The 23,900-nt window shown below is 36.9% G+C and overlaps 1 protein-coding gene across 10 annotated transcripts in view; it reads left to right on the top strand.

Annotated features, from left to right (window-relative positions):
- Positions 1–10,226: 10,226 nt before the first annotated feature.
- The window catches only part of LOC107678828 (afadin-like), a 135,714-nt gene continuing 122,040 nt past the window's right edge, over positions 10,227–23,900 (top strand). For 9 of the 10 annotated variants that reach the window (XM_016474237.1, XM_016474236.1, XM_016474244.1 and 6 more), the window contains exon 1: positions 10,265–10,586. In XM_016474237.1, the coding sequence (XP_016329723.1) occupies positions 10,485–10,586 (102 nt within the window). In that variant the 5' untranslated portion in view covers positions 10,265–10,484. Of the gene's footprint in view, positions 10,587–23,900 lie in introns of all 10 variants that reach the window. The other variant, XM_016474235.1, reaches the window with a different exon arrangement.

Raw genomic sequence — 23,900 nt, 5'->3', positions numbered from 1 at the left:
GTCATCATTTACCCCAAAAAATGTTTTGAAAAATGTCTGTTTTGTTTTTTTGCCCATACAAGAAAATTGTATACACTGTTGATTGTACTCACACAGAGGAATAAAGTCATACAGGTTTGAAGCGACATGACAGTGAGTAAATGATTACAGAATTAAAAATAAATTTTTTGTGCATACCAGCACTTCTGACTTGTTGCTGGTACTCAGATTCAAAGCGCCAGTGTCTGGGTGATTAGAAATGACACTATATAAAGCACACTGCCCAGGAGGGGGCACCAGTGAATGATCTCTCTTCCCAACAAATCACGTGAATGAATGCAAGTGGAGTCAGTCTACCGCAAGAGTTTTCAAGCAGGGCAGGGCTCGTGCAGAGTAGTAAAATAATAATTAATTACTGATTTGAATCAGTACATTTGAACGAAAACAATACCTTAAAATTAAAAGATCAGTTTAAACCAGTAAACTCCTAGAAAGTTCAAGGATCCAGTAAGCGAATGTATTCAGACAGTAATAAGTTCAAAACAGCACTAATGCAGAGAAAACATGGCCGATTTAATCAGAGATGGGGGAGAGAATAGTGACTCGTGTCCAGACGTATTTGTCTTAAAAGCACAAGTGTTTAATAATGAATCCTGGCTGAAGGTGTTTTAGATTATAGTACAGTGGATAGTGGTTTGGTAATTCTGAATGTATCCGTATAGTAGCATGTACAGTCAGGCCAAGGCAGCTGGTTTAGTGGTCTTTTGGTGTCTCCCTGTGGTCCTGTTTGGTATCGCAGCTTGACTTGTGCTCATTTTTATAAAAGTGCTCTAAACAATTCTTTCTTTCTTGCTTTCTTTCTTTCTTTCTTTCTTTCCTTCTTTCTTCTTGTGGCATTATAAATATATGTTGGGAATTATGAAAATGAAAAAGTACAATTAGTTTTTTTGGGGGGGGGGCACTTTTTTTTGGTTGTTGGTACTTCTTTTTTTCCACATCAAACACTGACTTAGAATATAGTGCATGAGTATTCTGGGCACTTTTATGATACAGTTATGGTGCTTTTGCATCATTTTTGAAGCTTGAAAGCTTCATTCCCCAGTTTGACTGAATAAATGATGACAGAATCTATTTTTTTGGCTAAACTCTTCCTTTAATCTTCAATCGTACATTCTTACTGTGAGATTCCCCTGTGCTGTGTATCTGAACACTGTCTAGACGGTTGTTTCTGCATTTTCAGACATTCAGCAAGAAACAAATTCTTTTGATATGCAACATACTGTACTTTTTCTGCTTCCACTCTAGGCAAATTAGCTCAAAATTAGATTGCAGAGGAAAAAGTCTGAAATAAGAATATGCCAAATGAGTGAAAGCTTAAAAGAATATTTCACCCAAAAATGCAAATTTACTTAAAATTTACTCCAAGATAAATGTTTTTTCATTGGAATTTTTTTTTATAATTTCACTTGCTCAACAATGGATCCTCTGCAGTGAATGGGTGCCGTCAGAATGAGTGCAGATAAAATGTGCATCACAATAATCCACACGACATGAGTCCATCAATTAATGTCTTGTGAAGCAAAAAGCTATGTTTGTAAAAAACAAATCCATCATTAATCCTCTCACATCAAAATCCACCAACATACTTGTTTAGAACAGTTTTGGATGCTTGATCTGTACATATTCCTTTCCTGATTCAGGCGAGATGACTTTTATACTGGAGAAAATATTATGGATAGAGGACTCAAATTTTTAGGAAACAACATTTTGAAGTTAAAAATGTTCAGTGATGGATTTTAACTTACAAACATGCAGCTTTTCACTTCAAAAGATTGAATAATTAATGGACAGGAAGCGTGCTGATTACTGGATTATTGTGATGTTTTTATCAGCTGTTTGGACTCTCATTCTGACGGCACCCATTCACTGCAGAGGATCCATTGGTAAGCAAGTGATGTAATGCTTTAAATGCTAAAGAAACAAACTCATCTACATCTTGGATGGCCTGAGGATGAGTACATTTTCAGCAAATGTTCATTTTTGGGTGAACTATTCCTTTAATGTTTGTGGCTGTTCAGTAACCAGATGCTAGAACCTTTGCAAGACGGTGAGTTTGCTAGATTAATTTATTTCAGCTGTGCTTGTGTGTTCACGAGTGGGTGGTAACTCTCTCTTATACTCCATAGATGCAAAAGCTGCACCGTTGCTATGGTAAACGCAATTAACAGGTGCTACTTCAAGGCATCTCTTTTTCACTTAGCGCTCATGAAGCGTCCCCCATCATGTTTTATGGGTCTATTTAAACTGGTGGTCCTCTTCAGACCGATTTGACGCTCATCAGTTGAATGCAAGCGAGAGGAACTTATTGTTTGTCCCATATAAACTGAATTATATCAGCGTGGAGCAGCAGCCTCTCATAAAAGCGTGCTAGCCAGGCTCTCTGTCTGTGTAGACGGCTAATCAGATGCGAAGATGTCTGCCACTTGACATGCACCGAGGCTCAATGAGGTGAAGCTTTCCCTATTGCCAAGCCATCGCCACGGAAACGACATTCCGTGCCAGAGCGCATCCTCAGGGACTGGAGGCGACTTCTATCTGCACTAAATAAGTGGGTTGAAAAGGAGCTGTAGAGAGCAGACTCTTCCCCTGAAGACTTCCTCGGGCTCTCTAGGCACCGAGGCCTCTGCTGTCTCACTGTAAAGCCACACTAATATCAAACACAGCTGTGCTGGCAGAACGCTATCACAGGCCAAGAGCTGGCAATTTGTGTCAGTAGCTGGAGTGCTCCTCCAATTTGACGACCATTTGTTTGTTAGCTAAGGAAGTCGGTGTAACCTTACCTCAACACTGAAGCCTTTTACATTCAATCAGCCTTGAAAATTTGATCGGGAACTACCACGGAAATGACAAATGTGTCTAAAGAGTTTAAAATGACATGCACATGAGATTACTTATTCCAGCATGTCCAAAATATTATGTATGAGGAAAAAAGATTTTGTAGGTGCTGGTCACAAAAGTTTTTCTTTATTTTTATTCACGTTTTTACCTCCTTTGCTTTGCATTAATTAATTTTTAAAGTATAGATAGTCCATGGAATAACATATTTGTTTCACTATGTTTGGCTAAATAACTGTAAATGTCTTGGAAAGTTAGTTCTACTTTCAAAAGTAGAAAGTTGTGACCTTACTGTAAAAAAGTCTATTGCTCTTGGCCAGGGGTTCTCAAAGTCTATATTCAAGGGTCCAAATCTGAATTTTCATCAGTGTCAAAAGTCCGGACCGGAACAATTGGTTATTGCAAAACTTGTTTTTAATAAACATACATAACATGCATAACAAATAAACATTTTTTTTTTTTAAATAAAGTGGCAAAACTATTCATTTAAGTGTCAGCAATAGGGGTCGACCGATAAGGGTTTTTCTCTGGCCGATGCCGATATTTAGAAATCAGGGCAGCCCATGGCCGATATATGATGCTGATTTTTTGGCCGATGTGTTTGGCCGATTGTTTTTTTCTCCCCCTTTATCTCATAAAAGCGAGTTTGAGTAAATGATAATTGCAGGGCACAAGATGGTAATAGTAGTTGTAGTAGTAGTAGTAGCCTAATTCATAGTAATAATACATGGCTCAAAGCACCTTCTCAAAACAGTTCTGAAGCATGCTTTTTGTTTATGTTTGCTGACAGACACCAGTGTTTCCCACAGACTTGCAAATGCAAATGAATTCTCTGCCAGCAGGAGGCGCTGTTGGAGCAGGAGATATAGCGGTTTCCCCGGTAACGGCTGTTATCAAATAAGCGCTGCGCTCACAAACGCTAGGAAAGACGAAATGAAAATGACATCACAGCTTTTCTGAAGAAGGTCGGTTCTTTTCAATTATACATTCATATAAAAACACCGGTGCTGCATTTTAATTTTGAAACGTGCAGTGCTCAGTTTATTCAATTAAGTAGAATCCTTTTGGAAAATCTATTTCTGGCCGGCAGTTTTGATTTTGTGAAAATAACAAATAACTCAATGTATGGGAAACACTGGACACTGCTAGAAGTCAAATGGTCATAATCTAAGTGATTAAAAAAAAAATAATTACTCATATTAGCGGTGAAATATCGTCCGATTATGTCAAACATCATACGCTCACTGGATATCATGACAACAAATGTCATGAAGGAAAAGTTTCAATATCTCACCTTCGCTTTCATTTCAGACCATCTCCAAAAAGACATTAAAAAATGAAACATATGATTTACAAGTTTAACATGCGTTTATCAAAGTAGGAAATAATTAGTGTTCTTGAAATACTAAATGGAGGCGGGTCCGGGTCCGGACCGGAGTCCGTACTTTGAGAAGCACTGCTAGGCTATTGCTCCAAAAACAAACAAAAAAACATTAACACAAAAACATTACAAACAAACTATTCACCTTATTTTTCGTTAAGAAAAGGTTGAGAAGGTTATTAAAGACCAGATAAATTTGAATGAACATTATGTTAACATGGAACATGGTTTGTTCATAACTTTGAGAGAACCTTGCCAGAACATTAGCCTGGGAACATTCCTCGTTAGGATTCCAGCATTATATCATGTGTATTTAATTAATTAACATTCAGAAATTAACATTCAGTGTTACTTACAGCATTTTTATGTTTGTAAAATAAATAACATAGAAACACTGAAAATGAACCGCCACATTCTAAATGTAATTTCCCCCTGTAATTTATTAACGTACATTTTTGTGTGTGACTATCTCTTATTCATCACCCTTTAAAGTTTAAAAAACAGTTAGGTAGTTCTAGGATCTATTGCTAAAGTTGGATTTTTCCATAAACTGCACTGAAGGAAGAACTAAAAACCAGTTTCCAGTGTGATGGAAATATTCATCATTATTAGGATGTGTGGGACAGCTGTGTAAACGGCATGTTTTCCCAACAGGCCTTGTGGACCACTCCTAAAAATTAAGGTTAATTCTGTGTTAAAAACAATACAGTTTTATAGCACTGCTGGTTACCCGGCATGCTTTGCGACTGGGGTCAAATCAGAGTGAGTCTGAACTGATTACTCGCTATAGGAATATAAAAGTGTGTGAAACGGGTTTAGGGGAATATAAGTCTATAATTCTCACTTATATTCATGCTTATGTGCCTTTCTGTAGCATGATATCAATCAAATCAATCTGTAAATTATGGGTGGTGTATGAGGTGTTGATATGTTAAAACATATCACATGGTATGCTAAATGACAGAATGTAGTACAAAATACAACAGCCAATTAAATTGACATAAAATATTGCACTCTGCCAACTAAAACAGGATGGAACTGTAATTATAGAACTGCAGAATATGCTGACTGTGTCAAAAGCTTCAACACATTCCATCAGTGTTAAATACGACTTAAGCTTTGACTCCACTGCATGGACACCAAGCCTGAAGGAAGTTTTATTTCAGATCTGTCATTTTTTAGGCCTTGAAACAGAGCTTGTTGTCCATCACAGTATGTGAGATTCTGCCAGTTTTCTCTCAGTGAGAAAGTGGTGAATGTGGGTAGAAGATGAGCACACATGGTGGGTAATTAGTCTCGTTGGGTTTGAGTTCAATGACTTACAGATGGCTGGGTGCATCAGTCAGACAAAGCAGAAATGTTTCATTTAATTCTTTCTGTCTTGTCCATTTAGACACGTTTAGCTCTGGTTAATACATACAACTTGAAGCACCTTGAGATAGAATACAAATTTATGGTGTTATTTTAAATGAGTCATCATGATTTGAAAAATTTCACTCAGAAATATGTCTCATTATGCACATAAAAAAGGGGTTGCAAACAGTATTTCACATTGATTAGTGCATCCAACATGGCTGTCAGTCCCCAGATTGTTTATGCATGTCCCATGTGCTTTAGCATGGGCTGTTCTGTGCAAATGTCACGTCTACAGTTTTTTTTAAGCAATTTAGCAAAAAAAAAACAAAAAAAAACAGATGAATGCATTTACTCTTTTTACTTAAAATGCATAATATGTTTTTTTGGTCCCATATGAAATATTTAGTTTTGAAATGTGGGGCATTACCATTGTGAGCAAGCTGATATAAAAAAAGAGTTGGAGTTTATTAAATCATGGATGATATTCCAGAGAAGCTCAGGGTGTGTCATATTTAGTTACAGCTGCTTTCATTTTTTTGTCCCTAAAGAGTAAATGTGCTCAAGATGCTGAGATCCTAACTTCATATTCATCACTTTTTTTGGTGGATTTCCAAGTAAGAGAAGTACCACACCTAACATTTACGGTATTATCAACATGTAACGTCATTCAAAGCCATTCTGTAATATGACGTATTTCCAGTGAAATATTCATTGTGAAAAAATAAAGAGCATTTCATTACAGTACTAGAATTCTGTTTTATCTATCTATCTATCTATCTATCTATCATTAGTTTATATAAAAAAATTAATGTATTATATATTTATATCATTTACATTTAACAATTTAGCATTATATATATTTTATATATATGAAATTGCTAAATATAAAATATATAAAAATATAAAACATTAGTGTTTATATATATATTTGTTTTTTATTAATAACTAAAATTGTAATATATAATAAATTGTATTTATTGGAACATATCCTTCTGAATAAATATCATGCAGTATAAATTCATACTGATCTGTCAGTGATGCTTAATTGTCTACATTAATGTAATGAAATAATATATGCAAGGCAGCAGGAGTGATCAGGATGCAGGATGTTGCCCTTGTTGCACCTTCCTTCCCCCTCCACCCTGCAGCATGAACATTCCTCTGGTTTTATTGCTAGAGTACATGCTTTTCTGTATAATGCCTATTCTTATCACAGAAGAAGGTTGTAGATATAAAGATCCCCGAAGTGCTTTCAGATGGTCATTTCTGAGTTCAAAGTTCAGTCTTAAACTTCAGCTTTAAAGTAAGCGTGTGTATGTAGCCTACATGTGGAAGAGGGAGGGGAGGGAGTTAAAAAGACGCCCCGCAGACCGCATCAGGAAACCATATTACGTTGGTTCTCACCAGCTTCCTGTTTCTAACACAGATATAACAGTACAGCTTGCGACACTGTGATTTACTTATTGTTGCCCTTGACCTCACTACTACATATAACCGCATATTATGGAAGCCTGTTTCCACCATGGGATAAAAAAAAATTAGAGGTAAATAGCAATTTTTTTAACTCACAATTTTTGTCACAATCGCAAGGTACAAACTCAGAATTGCAAAATCAGAATTACTGGTAATTCAACTCACAATTCTGATAAGAAAAGTCTGAATTGTTAAATATAAACTCATAGTAACATAACATGTGACATAAAAAGTCACAATTACTTTTTTTCTGTGACAGGAAAAAAACAGAGAAGCTGAGAGATTTAAACTCAGAATTTTGAGAAAACTAGTGAACATTACAAGATGCAAACTTGGAAATAAGGAATATACCTTTTTAAATCTCTCACAATTCTTAGAATTGAAAAAAAAAAAATAAATGTCTGAAATGTGAGATAAAAAGTCACAATTACCTTTTTTATTTTTTTCATTAAATGGCAGAAACAGGCTTCCATAGCATATTGCCACTAAGGAAAAAGATTCATGCCAGACATAAGCAACAGAGGTGGAAAAAATCTTCTTATAAAATTAGTACTAGGTAACTGTTGCTTGGGCAACAATATGTAGAAAATACAACAAATATTTATTTATTTATTTACTTATTTGGCAGGTACAGTTTTTTTCAGTGTGATAAAAATAGCAGTTAACTGGTATTAGAATTTAGAATTTCTCTCTCAACATACATTGTAAATATTATTTTACTTTCAAATTTTATTTTATTTTCAGATGGCTATTTTCTGATTACTTAAAGAGTACAGAGCACAGTCATAGAGACAGTTGTGATTTCTCAGGACACAGTTTTTGCTGATTAGGTAGCAGGGATATTTTATGTGTGGTATTCAAAAGAATCACTTACAGCACTTTTAATCAGATCTTTCCAGTTGTGCTTTGTCAGTTTCTGCCCCAGGATCTGCATCAATATGAAATAAGATAGATAGATAGATAGATAGATAGATAGAGGTGAAGAAAGCTGCCACAAAGAACGCTGACTCACAACGCACATATCAGTTAGATAGCAAATGATGATTTATTTGCCACTCTATCTTCTCTTTAATTTGCCGTTCAAATGGACAATTGATGTCTGGCTCTCCAGACCACCAAAGTGCAGCGCTAGACAGAATCTTCCTACAGCGTTGTAGAACTGAGACCAGACAAAATGTAAATTGGTCATGCTTTTTGCATCTGTTTTGTCTGACCTTTTGTTTTGGGCCATTGTGTTAACATGTACCAACATTTTGTAAAGGAAATCTACCTAGATTTTTACAGATCACTTAGAGAAGCCACACAATTTCAGGTATAATTCATGTAGCTCAAACAGTTTGGGATGAGTTACGCAATGTTTAATACTTAGGACCAAGGGTTTTGAAAAACCATATCTTTGAAATGAAAACTGATTAAAAATAGTCTAGGTCTATCAACAGTCTACATCTAAATTAGAATTCAGAGCTCTATGATGATGATGTAACAGGCTCATATTGAATTAGGTTTATATGGTGGATTGTCCTGCTTCAGTGAGCTGATTGCTTTGCAGATGTGCACAGCTGGCCATGTCAGGTCTATCATGATGTTGTTTGACTGAGCAGCTGTAGGCCTATGTATGTGTATGCAGAGGTGCACAAAGAACACAACTCTATAACTTTAGTGAAAGTATAGATACTGCTGGTCAAATATGACTCCATTACAAGTAAAGGTTGTAAAGACAGATGTTTACTTGAGTAAAAGCACAGAAGTGCCACATTTGAACTGAGTGGACAGTGAAATTGCTGTAAATACAGACTGATAAGAAAAAAAAATCAAACCTGCTTTAAAACCCAGCAACACAACTGTAGCTGTATAACTTTACAACAGCAACACTTTAACAAAAATGCAAAACAGCAAGACTTATTTGACATCATGGCTCTGGCGGTACTTTGATATCATACACAGAACGGTCTGCAGTGCTGGTTAGTCAAACACCTGTGTTTTGTTAGGAGACGCACAACAGTTCTTCTGTGGTTTTATTGGTAATATTTTCTTTTACACAATTTTGCAAAATGAATACAATATTGTGTCTAATATATACCACAATATTAACTTCTTATTATTGAATTGTTGAAAATAAATATCACATTTGCAACAGGTCAGTGTTCAGAAAATGCTGGGAACTCACCTCACTTAACCCTACAAGAGTGATTACTGGCTGTAAAAAAAAAATCACATTTTAGAGAAGAAAAACAATCAACCACCGACTTTTAAAGGTGCTACAGTAACGATTTCAAGGACCTTGATAGAAATGTAGTGGAGTAAAAAGTATGATATTTGTCTTTCAAATGTAGTGAAGTTAAAGTAATGTTTCCAGAAAAAATAATACTCAAGTGAAGTACAGATACTCAAAAATACTTAATAGGCTACTCAAGTAAACGTAGGCCTACTTCATATTGTCCTCTGTATGTATGGAAAGGAACTTTCTTTATAAATAAATTAGATTTTTTGTTTATTTTTGAAAGGGAATATCACATTAAAGCTCCTGAGTATCAAAAGAAGAAATATTTTATTGCATCAAACTATGTCGAAAAAATTAAATATATAATTTTATCGAACGACATCCGCATACACACGAAAGTATTTTGAATGGAGCAGCAAGTGCCTGGCATGATAAGTTTCTTTCATTATTTGTGACCCTGGACCACAAAACCAGTCATAAGTCACGGTTTCAATAGGAGATGGTCCTCACTGCAGAACTCCTCCCACCTTACATATACCTAAACCTACCCGTCTCCACCCCTAGGATATTAAGTAAAGATCATGTTCCATGAAGATATTGTGTAAATTTCCTACCGTAAATATATCAAAACGTAATTATTGATCAGCAAAATGCATTGCTAAGAACTTAATTTGGACAACTTTAAAGGCGATTTTGTCAATATTTTGATTTTTTTGCACCCTCAGATTTTCAAATAAGTAGTTGTATCTCGGCCAAATATTGTCCTAACAAACCATACATCAATGGAAAGCTGATTTATTCAGCTTTCAGATGATGTATAAATCTTAATTTCATTTATTCCCGTGCGCGTTCCCGTCAGCGTCCCTCGTGAATTTTGTGGAGTATAGGGCGCGCGCACCGCTTTGCCACAGGGAGCGCGCACGGAGCGCGATAAGACAAACCAGAGCCGGGAACGCGGAAACAGTACAAGCGGTCGACGATAGAGTTGAGGTGCGTTAACCGGCGACTGCGGGAAAGAGCGACGCTCACCACAGAAACCGCGTTTCAAAGCCCAGTTTCTGGGTGTAACAGATTTACTTTTATTTCAGGTCGTCGGATAAGAAAGCCCGTTTGAGTGGATAAAACCGAACCAGCGAGGAGAAAGGCGGATTGTTTCTAGATTTTAGTCGGGATTTGAGAATGTCGGGGAGCCGAGAGGAGGAGCGGCGGAAACTCGCCGACATCATCAACCACTGGAACGCCAACCGGCTCGACCTGTTCGAGATCAGCCAACCGACCGAGGTGAGTCCGCGGAGCCGCCAGCGAGCGCAGGCCGCAGCGCTCCTGACGCTCCGCTCCGCGCCGCGCCGCGAGCTTCATTCCCCCAGCACGCGAGCTTCTTACAGTAAAGAAACGTGGGCATGATCTGTCATATATTCTCTTTTTGTAACGTACAAGTGGCTCTGGAACGGCTGAATCACGACGGCAGCTTTGTTGTGACTTATCTAATGCATTTTGAGTCAGTTAATGGCAGGTTACGGCTATGTTGGAGAGGTGTAGTAAAGCATAAATAGTTTAAGATGGGAAAAAAATGCGGACACTTTTGGCTGAGTCCCTGTTGCTGTTCGAAACTATTCGTTTTAATGTTTCTTACCATGCACCAGCCGGTCATTCACCGGGCTAAAATCGGTGCTTGCTGTTTGTAGCACAGAGCTGCATGCAAAGCTGTCAGAATAGATCTGACCAGCTGCATACTAGTGCTGGATGATGTTGGAGATGAATGTAATAAACATGGTTTGTTAGGTTAGGATGCCAATTGATGGTCAACAGAAACTGGTCATATAAGTGATGTAACGTTAACCTGAAATGCACCGGTGACTATGCGTTTATTTGCACTGTGTATGTTTTCAGATATTTATAACGCAAGCGTCATGCATGTTGTCACTCCGCAATGCATTGCTGTTTTTGCTTAAATGTTAGCTCAGCATGTTTTAGATGCATCTAGCAAACACTCGCGGGATAAATGGGGTGTTTAACGCGCATTGGTCTTGCATGCATATTCTTTGGTATCTGCAGATGCATTGGATTGCACGCCAGATTTGGTAGGGAATTAGTGTTTTTAGGCGGGCAGTGCATGAATGCATTGAATGAAGGGGGTTGGGGGTAAAGCATCAGGTCGGGGGTCTTCCCTGCTGATTTACTGGAAACCCCTGTAGGCTCTGAGAATATTCTTTGGCCCTTAAAAATTCATGCATAAGTGATATTGAGCCTCTGGGGCACCTGCTGATGTGACATAATAAAAGCCTAGATTAGGTTTGTTTTGGTCTGTAGAGGGTGATTAGGAAGAAGTGGACAATGCATTAACAGAACCTCAATGAGAACCCGTTAAGAGCACAAACTCCTAAGATCAGCAGGAGTGTTGAAGAGCAGATGATGACGTAATCGTCTGGTCCTCCAACCAATTGTGACAGCCGATTTGCAAGCCTGCTTCTATTGTCACATTTTATTCACTGGCACATTGTATAATAACTAGAAATCTACTGATATAATGTTTTTTTTTTTTTTTAACATCCAGTACTGATTTTTTTCTTCTATTAACCAGTGTGCAGAATTAATTTTTTATTGTAGTCATTAGATTGCAAAACATAAATATAATGAAAATTGTGAAATTATATAGGTATATAATATGATAATATATTCAATTCAATAAATTCCGATAATTATTATTAGGTATACCATGACATACTGCACGCAGTTGTTTTGCAATCTTAAGTGGTTGCGTATTTATTTTTATCTCTTTGTTTTGGTCTGTGACTCGGGCTGTTATGCCTAAAATGCTTTGCATTTCTCACTTGAGAATGAATGGCTATTATGTAAGGAGTCATTTATGTAAACAATCCATTAAATAAGTGGGTTACTTTACCTGTGAACCGCTATTTACTGTTGAATGCACAGTGGTGTAATGGCATTGAAGGGTGCTTTATTTTTGGAGACACAAATGATGCAGTATATCAGTTGACCAGCTATTTAAAGACTGATTATCAGTCTATCTTTCTTAACACCACTGGATTTTAAAGGAATAGTTCACACAAAAATGAAAATTTGCTGATAATTTACTAATCCTCAAGCCTTGCAGTGAGTTGAGATGAAATGAAATTTAACATTACATCACTTGCTCGCCCTGTGGATCCTCTGTAGTGAATGCGTGCCGTCAGAATGAGAGTCCAAACAGCTGATAAAAACATCACAAGTAATCCACACAACTCCAATCCATCAATTTACATCTGGTGAAGTGAAAAAGTGTATGTTTGTAATAAAACATAATTCATCTTAAGATGTTTTTAACTTCTAGCTAACGAGTCCTCTATCCATAATATTGCTTTTTCCTGTGTACTATTCCATTAAAGCATATTGGCTTAGCAATAGATAGATGTGTTCATTCAAAAAATGCAGTTTGTAATGCTAACATGTAAGCTTGTCCATATGGATATTCTAAGATTTAAAGAGAAGGATCGTAATTGCCTGTATTTGGTCTGGAATTTCGATCAGTTTATATGTAAAGATCAGTTTTGTAGCTCTATTCTGTGAAGTAGTGCATAGACGATCTCATGCTGTGCTTTCATTGTCAGCTTTAATATCGCAGTCATTGGGGATTGCAGTGGGTTTACAGATCATATTTGGAGATCCAGGGCAGATATAAAAAGTGCCTTGTTATACATTAAATAAATAAGCAAGTGTGTTTAACTAGCTTAGTCATTTATTGCATGCATAATTTATCAGTTTGGGATTCTGGGATTGTAGTAGGGATTGTTTTGCATGTTGTATCTGCAATGTGGCGTCTTCCTGTTTTACATAACTTTTCATGTTAGAATATGTGTGCATAGTAGGGCTGCACGATATTGGAAAAAACTCACATTGCGATATTTTATTTTTCTGCGATTTTATGTATTGCGATATGAAAAAAAAATCACCACATGACTTGAATAGTTTATTTGGAAAAAAATAATGATTGGGGTGATTTTGTATAAATCAGCATAGGAAATAAACAAATTACAAGCATAGATAAATATAACGGAACAAAGATACAAATGAAATAAGCAGTGCTTTATATTTTTCAGGTAAGTCTAACAGTATTCAGGTACAGAAATTGAATAATCAAATGTAAAATAAAACTGCATAGTCTTCACTGTCTAAATTAAATCTAATAAATCTGTTAAAGCTACAAAAGTGATTTTTTTGTGTTTTGTTGTTTGATTAACATTCATAACACAGAATTGTGCCATTTCAGGCACAAATAGACGCAGAAGTGAACAGAATTCAGTGTTCATGTGCATCTGCGTGGCTCTTACCGTGTCTACACCGGACGCGCGCGGCGCGACGCAACAAAATACAATGAACTCATTATCAGTGATGCTGTCTACACTGGATGCGGCGCGGCACGACAAATCCCTGACAGTAAACTGACAGTATACAGATGTTCTCTTTATGACGTACTGACACAAATTATGTGCAACGGTCGCGTCCAGTGTAGACAGACTTTGGGGCCGTTCAAATGTCGCGCCTAAAAACGAGGGGGAAAACGCCAGTCGCGCCGCTTTCTCCTTTCCAAAGCGCTCGGGAGCTTGCTTTCGTAGCGTCTGCCGTTGCTAAGCAACCGTGACCTGCGCTTTCCACGACGACGCGGAAGTTTCAACAAAGGATAAATGGATTTCCAGCACTGAAAATCGCTTGAAGCTCCGCTACTAAATTTATTTAAAATGGGTATCTCTGTACAGCTGTCACATCCGGTGTAGACACCGTGTCTGTGTGTGAGCAAAGAAAACAATCAGTATAAATATAACGATCAGTAGCCTATACTAAACATCGCACATCCTGCGATGTGACTATCGCGGATGCACACATCGCGATATCGATGCTGAAACGATATATCGTGCAGCCCTAGTGCATAGTCTTCATGAAGTCGACATGTTGCCTTTAGCTCTCTCTGTTTAGGATAAATTGCTTGCAATGTTGCTCATTGTAATTCACTTTGGATAAAGCACATATTAAGGGATTAAATGTAAATAAAACATTGCTTTTTATACAGTAATTAAAAAGATACAAGATAATATGTTTAAAAAATGACAATACATGATCTTTCATAAGTTTACTTGAGCTTTTAGGAAGGGTGCATCAGACAATTGTTTGAACTGATTAGTGTGTTGAAATGAATTTGATTCTGAAATACAAAAACCAAGCTTTTCACCCATCGAATCTGTTTTTTTTAAGAAAATGGAGGATCAAAGGGATGCATGCCATTTCCTGTATCCGCATCTGCATCTTATCCACCAAAAACAGTTTCATTGGGCCTGACTGTCCCCACCCTACTGATGTCTTGTGATTCCATTCCCATGTGTCTCACACTGGCTAAGATTGACTCTGTGAAGTCCACTTTGACAAGAGTTTGCATGGCTGAAAGGACATAAAAAAAGATTGTGAAGTTGTGTTGTTGCTAGGGATAAACCTATAATTGGTTTGGCTGACATTTTAAATTGATATTTATGCTTTTGTTCTTTAATATAGGGTTTCCCACTACATTTAGACATAATTGTGATGCACTAGAATGCGCTTTTGGGTTTCTGATTCCAGAACACTTTTAATTTTAGGCAACATTAAATTAAGAGTTAATGTATAATACTAATAAAACTGGTAACATTCATAATTTGTTACAAATGCACGTTATTAGTCAAGTAAAGAATGTTGTTCAGAGGTAAGTGATGAATAATTTAGTTATTAGTGCATCTAAAAGCAGAAAATTTGGAAATATTCTACGTGTGATTATCAGGCAGTTAAACATAATAATCGGTGTACATTTATGCATTTGGCAGATGCTTTTATCCAAAGTGACTTGCATTGCATTGATTATCAGCTGGCAATCGAACCAATGACTTGGGAATTGTTAGTAGCACCATGCTCTACTGTTTGAGCTACAGGAAGGCTTTACTGGACGGTTTACTGTTGTCATTAAAAAAAATCAACATTCATCATGTCTAGTTTTTGTGTATCAAAACTGGATAAGTGTCCTAGAGGTTATACCTTCAAAGAGTAAGCCTGCATTTTTTACTAAGAATACATAGCTCAGGGTAAAGGTGACGTGAAATTGTAATCAAATCAGGTTTTCCCATGGTAGTATCTTTGCCTAACCTGATTGGCCCATTCCCAGCAGGTGATAGTTCAGTGTCACTTGGGACATGGGAAAATATTTGAGGCTGCAGGCTTTCTCTTTTGCTTTCTCATGGTTGAAGCAATTTAACTGAATGTGTAGTGACCATTTGCACTTGTTGACGGTAATGTTGCACGGCATACTGGTACTAAAAAGGTTTTTGTTTTGTTGTATTTGTCCTTTTGTTTGTTTCTTGCATCTGTGTTCTTATTAAAGGGGTCATATGATGCGATTTCAAGTTTTCCTTTGTCTTTGGACTGTTACAAGCTGTTCGTGCATATTTAAGATCCATAAAGTAAAGTTGCAAAGACTAAACTCTCAAACCCAAAGAGATATTCGGTTGCACTTTATTTTACAGTACATGTACTTACAGTTAGGGCTGGGCAAAAAAATCGAATGCGATTTTCATGCGAATCTCGTCAGTAAAGCCGCTTCTGGTGATTGGTAGTAAATCTCCAGCACGTGCTTTCAGATGGAGCAGCATTTTAGAAAGGCAGGGCAGAGAGGAGCAACAATAATGTACGGTATGTGGACAATAATGTGTTTTTTGAACCTTAAACCACATAAATACATTGCATTACACCAAATACACAAAATAATGTTATTTTTAGCTTTGTCATATGACCCCTTTAACAACAAAGATCAAATAACTAATAGTGGTTAAACGGATCGTAGTTGATCCGTGATCAGTACGGACCAAGCCCCACGGTTCGGCACGCATGTGATCTGCGGATTAATTGCAAAATTTAACCATAATAGAGTATAAGTTTATCATTTGTTCGTATTTACACAAGCAAGCGAATTTTAAACAATCCCAGAGAGAAAAGGTGAAAGGGAACTCGATTCGTTACTCGTGTGCTGTTCTCTACGTGCACAGCCGCACACACATGAAGCGCGCACACGCGTTTCAGACGGTGCGCGAACACCGAATTGAATCCTCTTCTTAATCCTCTGAACAGACACATACACATAAAATTATGACAAAATACCCATCTCGACAATCATTCAGGTAAATGCAGTCAGTTATGTCTCAAGTGAATGAAAACAGCTGAGAAAGAAATCGGATGTGTTGTGTATCATTATATCGGATCCGTGCATCAGGTCTTAAAGGGACAGCGGCCTATAAATACTGCTGCTGTCATTAATGATCATCAAACAACAAAACAGCTGTGATAAAAATCTATATTTAATTTATACCGTGAACACTATGCAGTGTTATTTTCCCTAATTATACATTTCTGTATTTGAATACTACCAACCTTATTTTATTTGTAACATATTCTGTTGTATTTATCTATGCTTGTAATTTGTGTATTTGTTCTTATTTTTACTGGCTGTTCTCTTGTCTCTTTAATCATGTTTAAACTTTCTTAGTTAATCTAGTAGTATTTGCTGTGGTATCAAAGAAGTACTTCGCTTTAAGTAATTAATAGAAAGCAAGTTAAATTGAAATATTTTTCTTTTCTTGCTGATTCGAAAAATGATCCGATCCGTGGGTCAAAAACCGTAATGTGATCCGAACCGTGAGATTTGTGATCCGTTGAACCACTAATAACTAATAAATGTGAAAACTGACCCCAAAGTGTTAATTAATGCATTAACTAACAAACATGTAGTCAGTCGTTATATACACATGAATTCATATGACTCATGTCGTGGTTAAGGTCAGTTCTTGATTGCTTCATGCCTTAACTCATCATTAGTTCATATAAAAGTAATATTTAATTTAGGTATTAGTACAAGTATTAGTACAAGATTATTCATGTACTGTTATTGTGAAGTGCTACAATAACATTTTGTTTTTTTTGTGACAACTTCTTCATCATTTGAGTTTGATGGGGCACTTTGAGGTCAATAATAACCATCTAATGCTAGTCAAGTGAGAGATTAAAAAAAAAATATATATAATTCAATAAATAAAATAACCAAATATAAGTTCCATGTGGGTCATTTATTATTCAATTACTTTGACTGTTCTTTTTTGTTTTTGTCGTGGTATCGGTTTAGTAGTAGTATTGCGATAATTTAGTCCGGTATCGTATTGAAGTCAAAATTTTGGTATTGTGAGTGACAACACTAGTTTGTAGAGCTTTAGATCTGATATTATGTTGTTGATAGTGTCTCTGCATGTTTACATAATGTATTTTTATAGATTTTTTTGCTGATAACTTACTGAAGGCAGTGGCTGTGTGGCGTTTGAAAGCATAATGGTGTTCTTGTGTACAAACCATCATCTTGTGTAATTTTATACTCCGAGATGTTAGAGAACATTAGATGTGACCTCTTTGCAGAACAAGCACTGCATTAGTACACAGTGCTTGCTGGTGGATTATAATCACATACTGCATTATATGAACTTTAATTCTGATTTCTCAGGGCATCAGAGAGTCGGGTTTTTGTGTTTAATGAGGTGCACAAGCTAAGAAAATGCAACATTTTTATGCGTCTAAAAATGTTGTGTTAGAAATTGAGGCTTGTCACCTCAACAGCGTGTGGCTCTCTGGGAAATCATCTCCATGGTGATTTTGGTGCCTTTATATGTGCACAGTCTGAGCCTGCATTTCCTTTTCTTTTTTGTGGGGAATTTACTGCAGTCTGCACTGAAATGGCATATGTATAAAACTCATGAGGTTTCCCTCAGCAGTAATTTAAAAATTCTAATCCATAGTTCCCTAATCTTAGAGGATTATAATTAGTAGAGCCCGACCAATATGTTTTTTTTGGGGACCGATACCGATATTAGGAAGTAAAAAAAAAAAGACTCATAGGCCTATGCAGTGGAGGCAGGGTATTTAACAATTTAACAAACTTTATTATTCAAAATGAGTCTGACATCAGTGCACTTAACAGTAAACAGCATTCAATTCGCACGGATCGACCGTCACACAGAGAACACGCGATCATGCAGGTCACATGCATACTTCACATGATCTCACAGCTGACTAAGTTTGCAAGGTTTGTGAAATTAAATGTTCATTAGTCATTCAAAGATTTGTTTAAATTATATAAATGCGTATTTGCTGAATGCTGATGGCAAACGAGAAAGTATTATAATGTTTGCCTTTCTATTACTAATATAAAAGCAATTGTTATAATACTTTTTTTATACATTTTAATTCCTTTGTTTAACCATCTATCTGATTATTAAACAGACTTCAGGACAGAAATGTTAATGATGACAGCAAACAAGAGGGAGAATGTGAGCACTGTGTGCTCAGGCACTGCCGTTCTCAGCGCCGTCAAAATAAAATTCCCACCTCGAACGCATCGGCCAAACAGGAAATCTTATCGGCCGATGCCGATATTTGAAAAATGCCAAATATCGGCCGATATATCGGTCGACCACTAATTATAATGCGCTTTTGGGTTCATCAAGAATATCTGTGCTTTTTTTTTTCAGATTTTATTTTTGTCTTGAACCTGTTCTCCATCAATTTAAAAACTCTTGTGCAGTGTTGATGTGTTTCCTGTTAAAACAGGAAAGTGAGGCAAAGCATTTTTGTTTAAAATGTCCAATGGCCTTTAGTTTAAATCACAACCTGAAAAAAAATCACATTTGACATTGTGTTGTGATTTGTCAATGAAAGTGACTGAGTGTTAGGAAAGGAAATAAAGTGTTAAAACGTTAAAATGTGTTATTAATGTTTTGTTCTATTTTGCTGGATTAATCCTTAATTTTGCCAACTTCACTAGCATGTAGAATATGCTCAAAGATAAGAGACATGGACTAAAAGCTACAAGCTTCAATTTTGATTTCACGAGGTCTTTAAAATAACACCATTTAACAATTGCCTAAATCTTCTTGGAGTTCTGATCTGTTCCAAAGTAATTTGGCTTTCATTTATTATTCAAAATCTTTTTAAGAAGAAATCGGGCTTTATGAATCTCTGCGACAGTGACGCAGATGTTCAGGTTTTGCTGAGCTTTTTGTCGACTGCGGCTGGTGTTTTTCTCTGAACCTGCAGCCGTTGACTGAGCTCCTGTGCAAACTCACCCTCAGGGCTAGGATGTAGATGAGTTTGATTCTTCAGGAACAGATTTGGAGAAATGTAGCATTACATCACTACTCACCAGTGGATCCTCTGCAGTGAATGGGTGCCGTCAGAATGAGAGTCCAGAAAGCCTATAAAAACATCACAATAATCCAGAAGTAATGCAAGTAATCCACAAGCTGCATATTTGTGATAAACAAATCCGTCTTTAAGATGGTTTAAACTGCTGTTTTCAGCTAAAATACAAGTCCTGTATCCATAACATAGCTTTCTCCAGTGAAAAATTAATCTCTTCTGAATCAGGAGAGAAATATGCACAGATCAAGCACTGTTTACAAGCCAAAGCCGTTCTAAACAAATATGTTACTGGATTTTGATATGAGCGGACAACAAGGGATGGACTTTTTCACTGGAGGAAGTGTTATTATGGATTATGGACTGGTATTTAGGCCAAACGCGATGGTTTAAAGTTAAAACATCTTAAAGTGGAAGTGAAGCAGTCAGTTAAGTTAACATTATTTAGTAAAGTGATTTCCACTTTGATTAAAAAATATATAACAAACATGATTGATGTAACCATTTTAAAGAAAAAGGATGTTTTGTTATAGCTTTTAGAGCAAGGGCTCCGCCATCTTGCAGTACCACCGCGTGTGACATCACGGGGTTGGTTCGCTCCGATGGCCAGTGAAGTAATAAGCATTTCTTTACATTTTGAACACACAAATGTTATTTTAACAGCGTCACACGCGGTGGTACTGCAAGATGGTGGCACCCTTGCTCTAAAAGCTATAACAAAACAACCTTTTTTCTTTAAAATGGTTACATTAATTATGATTGGAAAACATATAATCAAAGTGGAAATCACTTTACTAAATAATGTAAACTTGACTGACTGCTTCATTTCCACTAAAGTATAGTTCACCCAAAAAGTAAAATTCTATCATCATTTACTCACCCTCACATTGTTCAAAACCTGTATGACTTTCTTTCTTGTGTTGAACACAAACAGAAGAAGGATTTTGAAGAATGATGGTAACCATCAACTTTTTGGTTAAGTATTTTTAAAATGTGTTTTAACTTAGAATAAAATTCCACTTTTTGTTAATGTTGATTAGTTGCTGCAGGCCTAATTTCAAAATTGATAAAAATCAGATTTGCACTGATTAGAGTCTTGCACATTTTTTTGGATATAAAATGGACTACAAATAGATGCAATATGTTGTTTTTTATGGCATTTGTTGCTGGCATAAAATGCATCACCCATCCACATATTCCAAGATCAAGGCACCTAGATTTCCTTCATCCACCCAGTGACTTTGATCCGGTTGTTTTTGTGAGGTGGTTCTGCGGTCTGTGTACACAAACGCCTTATTGTCACTGTGCTGAATGGCTGTCGTTAGACTCGATGGATGTCCTGTAAATGGGAGGTCTGATCCCAACCCTAGCCTTGGCCTGTCAGTCTCTATTAATCTCCTGGGAGGCCCCGATGGTCAGTCAGTGGCCGCTCCAGGGCTGACCTGATTGGCCATCGTTCCCTCCAACAAATACCCTTTGTGTGCAGTCCTGCTGTCCTCGTGTGTGTAGTCACAGGATCAGACGGCTTTTCAGAGCTGTTGACTTGTATGTTTACGCTGTTCTTTCCAACATGCTTCCTCATCAATTTACAAACACAGACAGCAGATTTTTTTTTGTGTTTATTCTCTGTTTCTATTCCCCAGAATCACTGAATATCCTTGCGCTAAATTTGAGCATCTAATATCAGATTTTTGTTGCAGAATATTTCTCCAATCATGTGAGGGAATCTCTGATGGTATTGTTTTGAGTGCTTAGTGTTGAGAAATCTGACCTATCACACCCTCTTAAAGTCTATTTCTAAAGTGCAAATGTTCCTCAAAGCTTAGCCAAATATTTTGCGGCGTGTTGCACATTTTGGAATGTATCATTTGTTGTTACACTATACGTGTGTCCTCCCATGAGCGTGAAACTCTCTTTCAGTTGGCGAGCATGCTGGAATGTCTTGTCCAGGTGCTCTGGACCGTTCTTGAGGCCTGTTCTTGTTTTCTGCATTTTTTTTTTAGTACCAACAGTTACAGAAAGTACTGTGCCGGTGCCATGGCACAGTTGTGTATTTGTAATATCATGTAACTAGGGATGCATATATCCGATACTTTCACGCTCCTCGTACGATTGTGATTGTATATTATCTTGGAAACTGTGAGTTGTAGTGTTCCTGTCCATAGTTCAGCACAATTGAACGTTACATTTGGTTGGACTGAGGAATGTTGCATCATAGAATGTGTGGCTATGACATCATTACAGCTTATTGAAAGGTTCATGGTACGGCACAGTGGCTGCATTATTACTTCAGTGCTGTTTTGAGCGCAAAATGGTGAAATAGAGCACAATCAGGCCGTATCGTGCTGGCTGATATCACTGTTGTTGTAATGCATGTTGTTGCACTGAAAATAGTCTTTGTTGTGCAAATTTGATAGCTGATCCTACAGCCTCATTCAGCTGCAGATGGATGTATTTAATATTATATACGCAGTATTTTGTCTAGTATTGGTTTGTATAATTTAATCTAATATTAAATAGGCCTATTTTATCAAATATGTAATAAATTGTATAAAATTTAGTGCCTATTTTGAGAATACTTTCAGCGAAGAATAAGAGAATAGTATTGTTATGTTTAATTACTTTATCATATTTAAATCCCTTTCATGGTATTCTACAGGATTTTCCTCAAAATGAGTGCAGAAAAACCTCTACCGATTCAGTGTGGCCATGCATATGAGCAAAAAAAAAAAAACATGCTTGGACCTCAGCATTTGTAATCTCTGCTGAATTATGGGGGCCGAGCTCTGCTGCTGAGAAGGGCTGAGGGAAAATGACCACCGCGTCAGCTCTCTGTTTGTGTTGGACAGAGGAGATAAGCACAGCCATCCTGTGAGTGTGTGTGCTGGCCTTAAGATAACACTGGAATGAGAGTTCAACCACAGCAGAAAAGGCCTCCTGCTCTCATGGGACAGAGAACGGGGACGGCCCTGTCAGCTACTCGCTGTCTGAAAGTGCTCTGCTAAATCACAGCCCAGGAAACGCCTAATGACTGATGGTTCAGACTAGCGTGGAAGAACCACAGCACTCAGAGAGGATGTTCTGTTTCCCAAATCGCCTCATTTGGCTTTTAAATGCTTTTAGGATCTCAGTGGGAAAAACATTTTATTTGACGCAAAAAGTTTCCGGTGACAACTTTTTGTAGGCCTGCACTATTAGTCGAAATAAAACCAGCTTTGATATGGCTGCTATTAAATTAAATGCATGTTCTGTGTATTTCAGAGCAAAGCGTGGCAGTGTGTTGTGTTACACATGAGCAGATCATGATCCTGTGTTTTCAGTATCTCAAAGCAGCTCAGTTCGCAGTAAATGAGATTTCTAAACTTCTGACTAGGGATATGCCGGTATCAAATTTTCATATTGTGATTAATTGCTTATGCTTTTATCACGGTATACGGTATTATCACGGTATTGAAATTTAGTTTAAAAAAAGTGCTGTCATAATACAGTATAACAGGTTTAATAACTTTTTTCTTATAACAAAAATAACTGAACATTTAAATGCAATAAAGCAATACAGAAAAATGTATAAAGCTAAAAGTTTTACACAGATTAAAGTGCAAAAGAACTATAAAGACCAATAGGTATCCCTTTACAATAAGACCTCATTAGTTAGCCTTAGTTAATGCATTAACATTCACAATGAGCAATAGCTACATTTGCTACAGAAGTTATTAATTATTAGTTATTAAGTCTTAGTTCATTTTAGCTCATTAAATAACACTGTTGCAACTTTCGATTTTAACAACGTGTTATTAAATATTGGAATACCTAAGATTAATCCATGATAACAATATCATGCATATTCATTACCATGATATATCGCATTACCGAATACCGGCACAAGTCTACTTCTGACTAGAGAACATGTTTTTCATTTTAAAGAAATCTTTTTGACTTTTTGTTTTTTAATTTAGTCATTTAAGTAGGGGTCACGTAGATGATACGTACGGATCAGGCTGCACGGTTCGGCATGCATGGGATTCGCGGATTAACTGTTTAAGTTTAACCATCATAGAGTTAAAGTTTATCATATGCACATGTTTTGTCTTGCCAGTTTACACATTCAAGCAATTTTAACTTGCGTGTGTTTTCTGTGCGCTCAGCTACTGCCGCACACACCCGAAGCGCGCACATGCAAAGAGAGAGAGACACCTCGTGAACAGCAAATTGATTCCTCTTTCACATACACACAAAGTTGTTAAAATACCAGTTTTGGCAAGTATTCTAGTAAACACAGTTGGTTATGTCTTAAGCGAACTTAAACAGCTGAGAAAAAAAGGGATGTGTGTCAGTATTAGGTCTGTG

Source organism: Sinocyclocheilus anshuiensis, unplaced genomic scaffold (genome assembly GCF_001515605.1).
Source record: "Sinocyclocheilus anshuiensis isolate Anshui unplaced genomic scaffold, SAMN03320099.WGS_v1.1 scaffold1049, whole genome shotgun sequence".
NCBI lineage: Eukaryota > Metazoa > Chordata > Actinopteri > Cypriniformes > Cyprinidae > Sinocyclocheilus > Sinocyclocheilus anshuiensis.
Note: the sequence above shows the minus strand (reverse complement) of the source record. Positions and strands in the feature narration are given on the sequence as shown.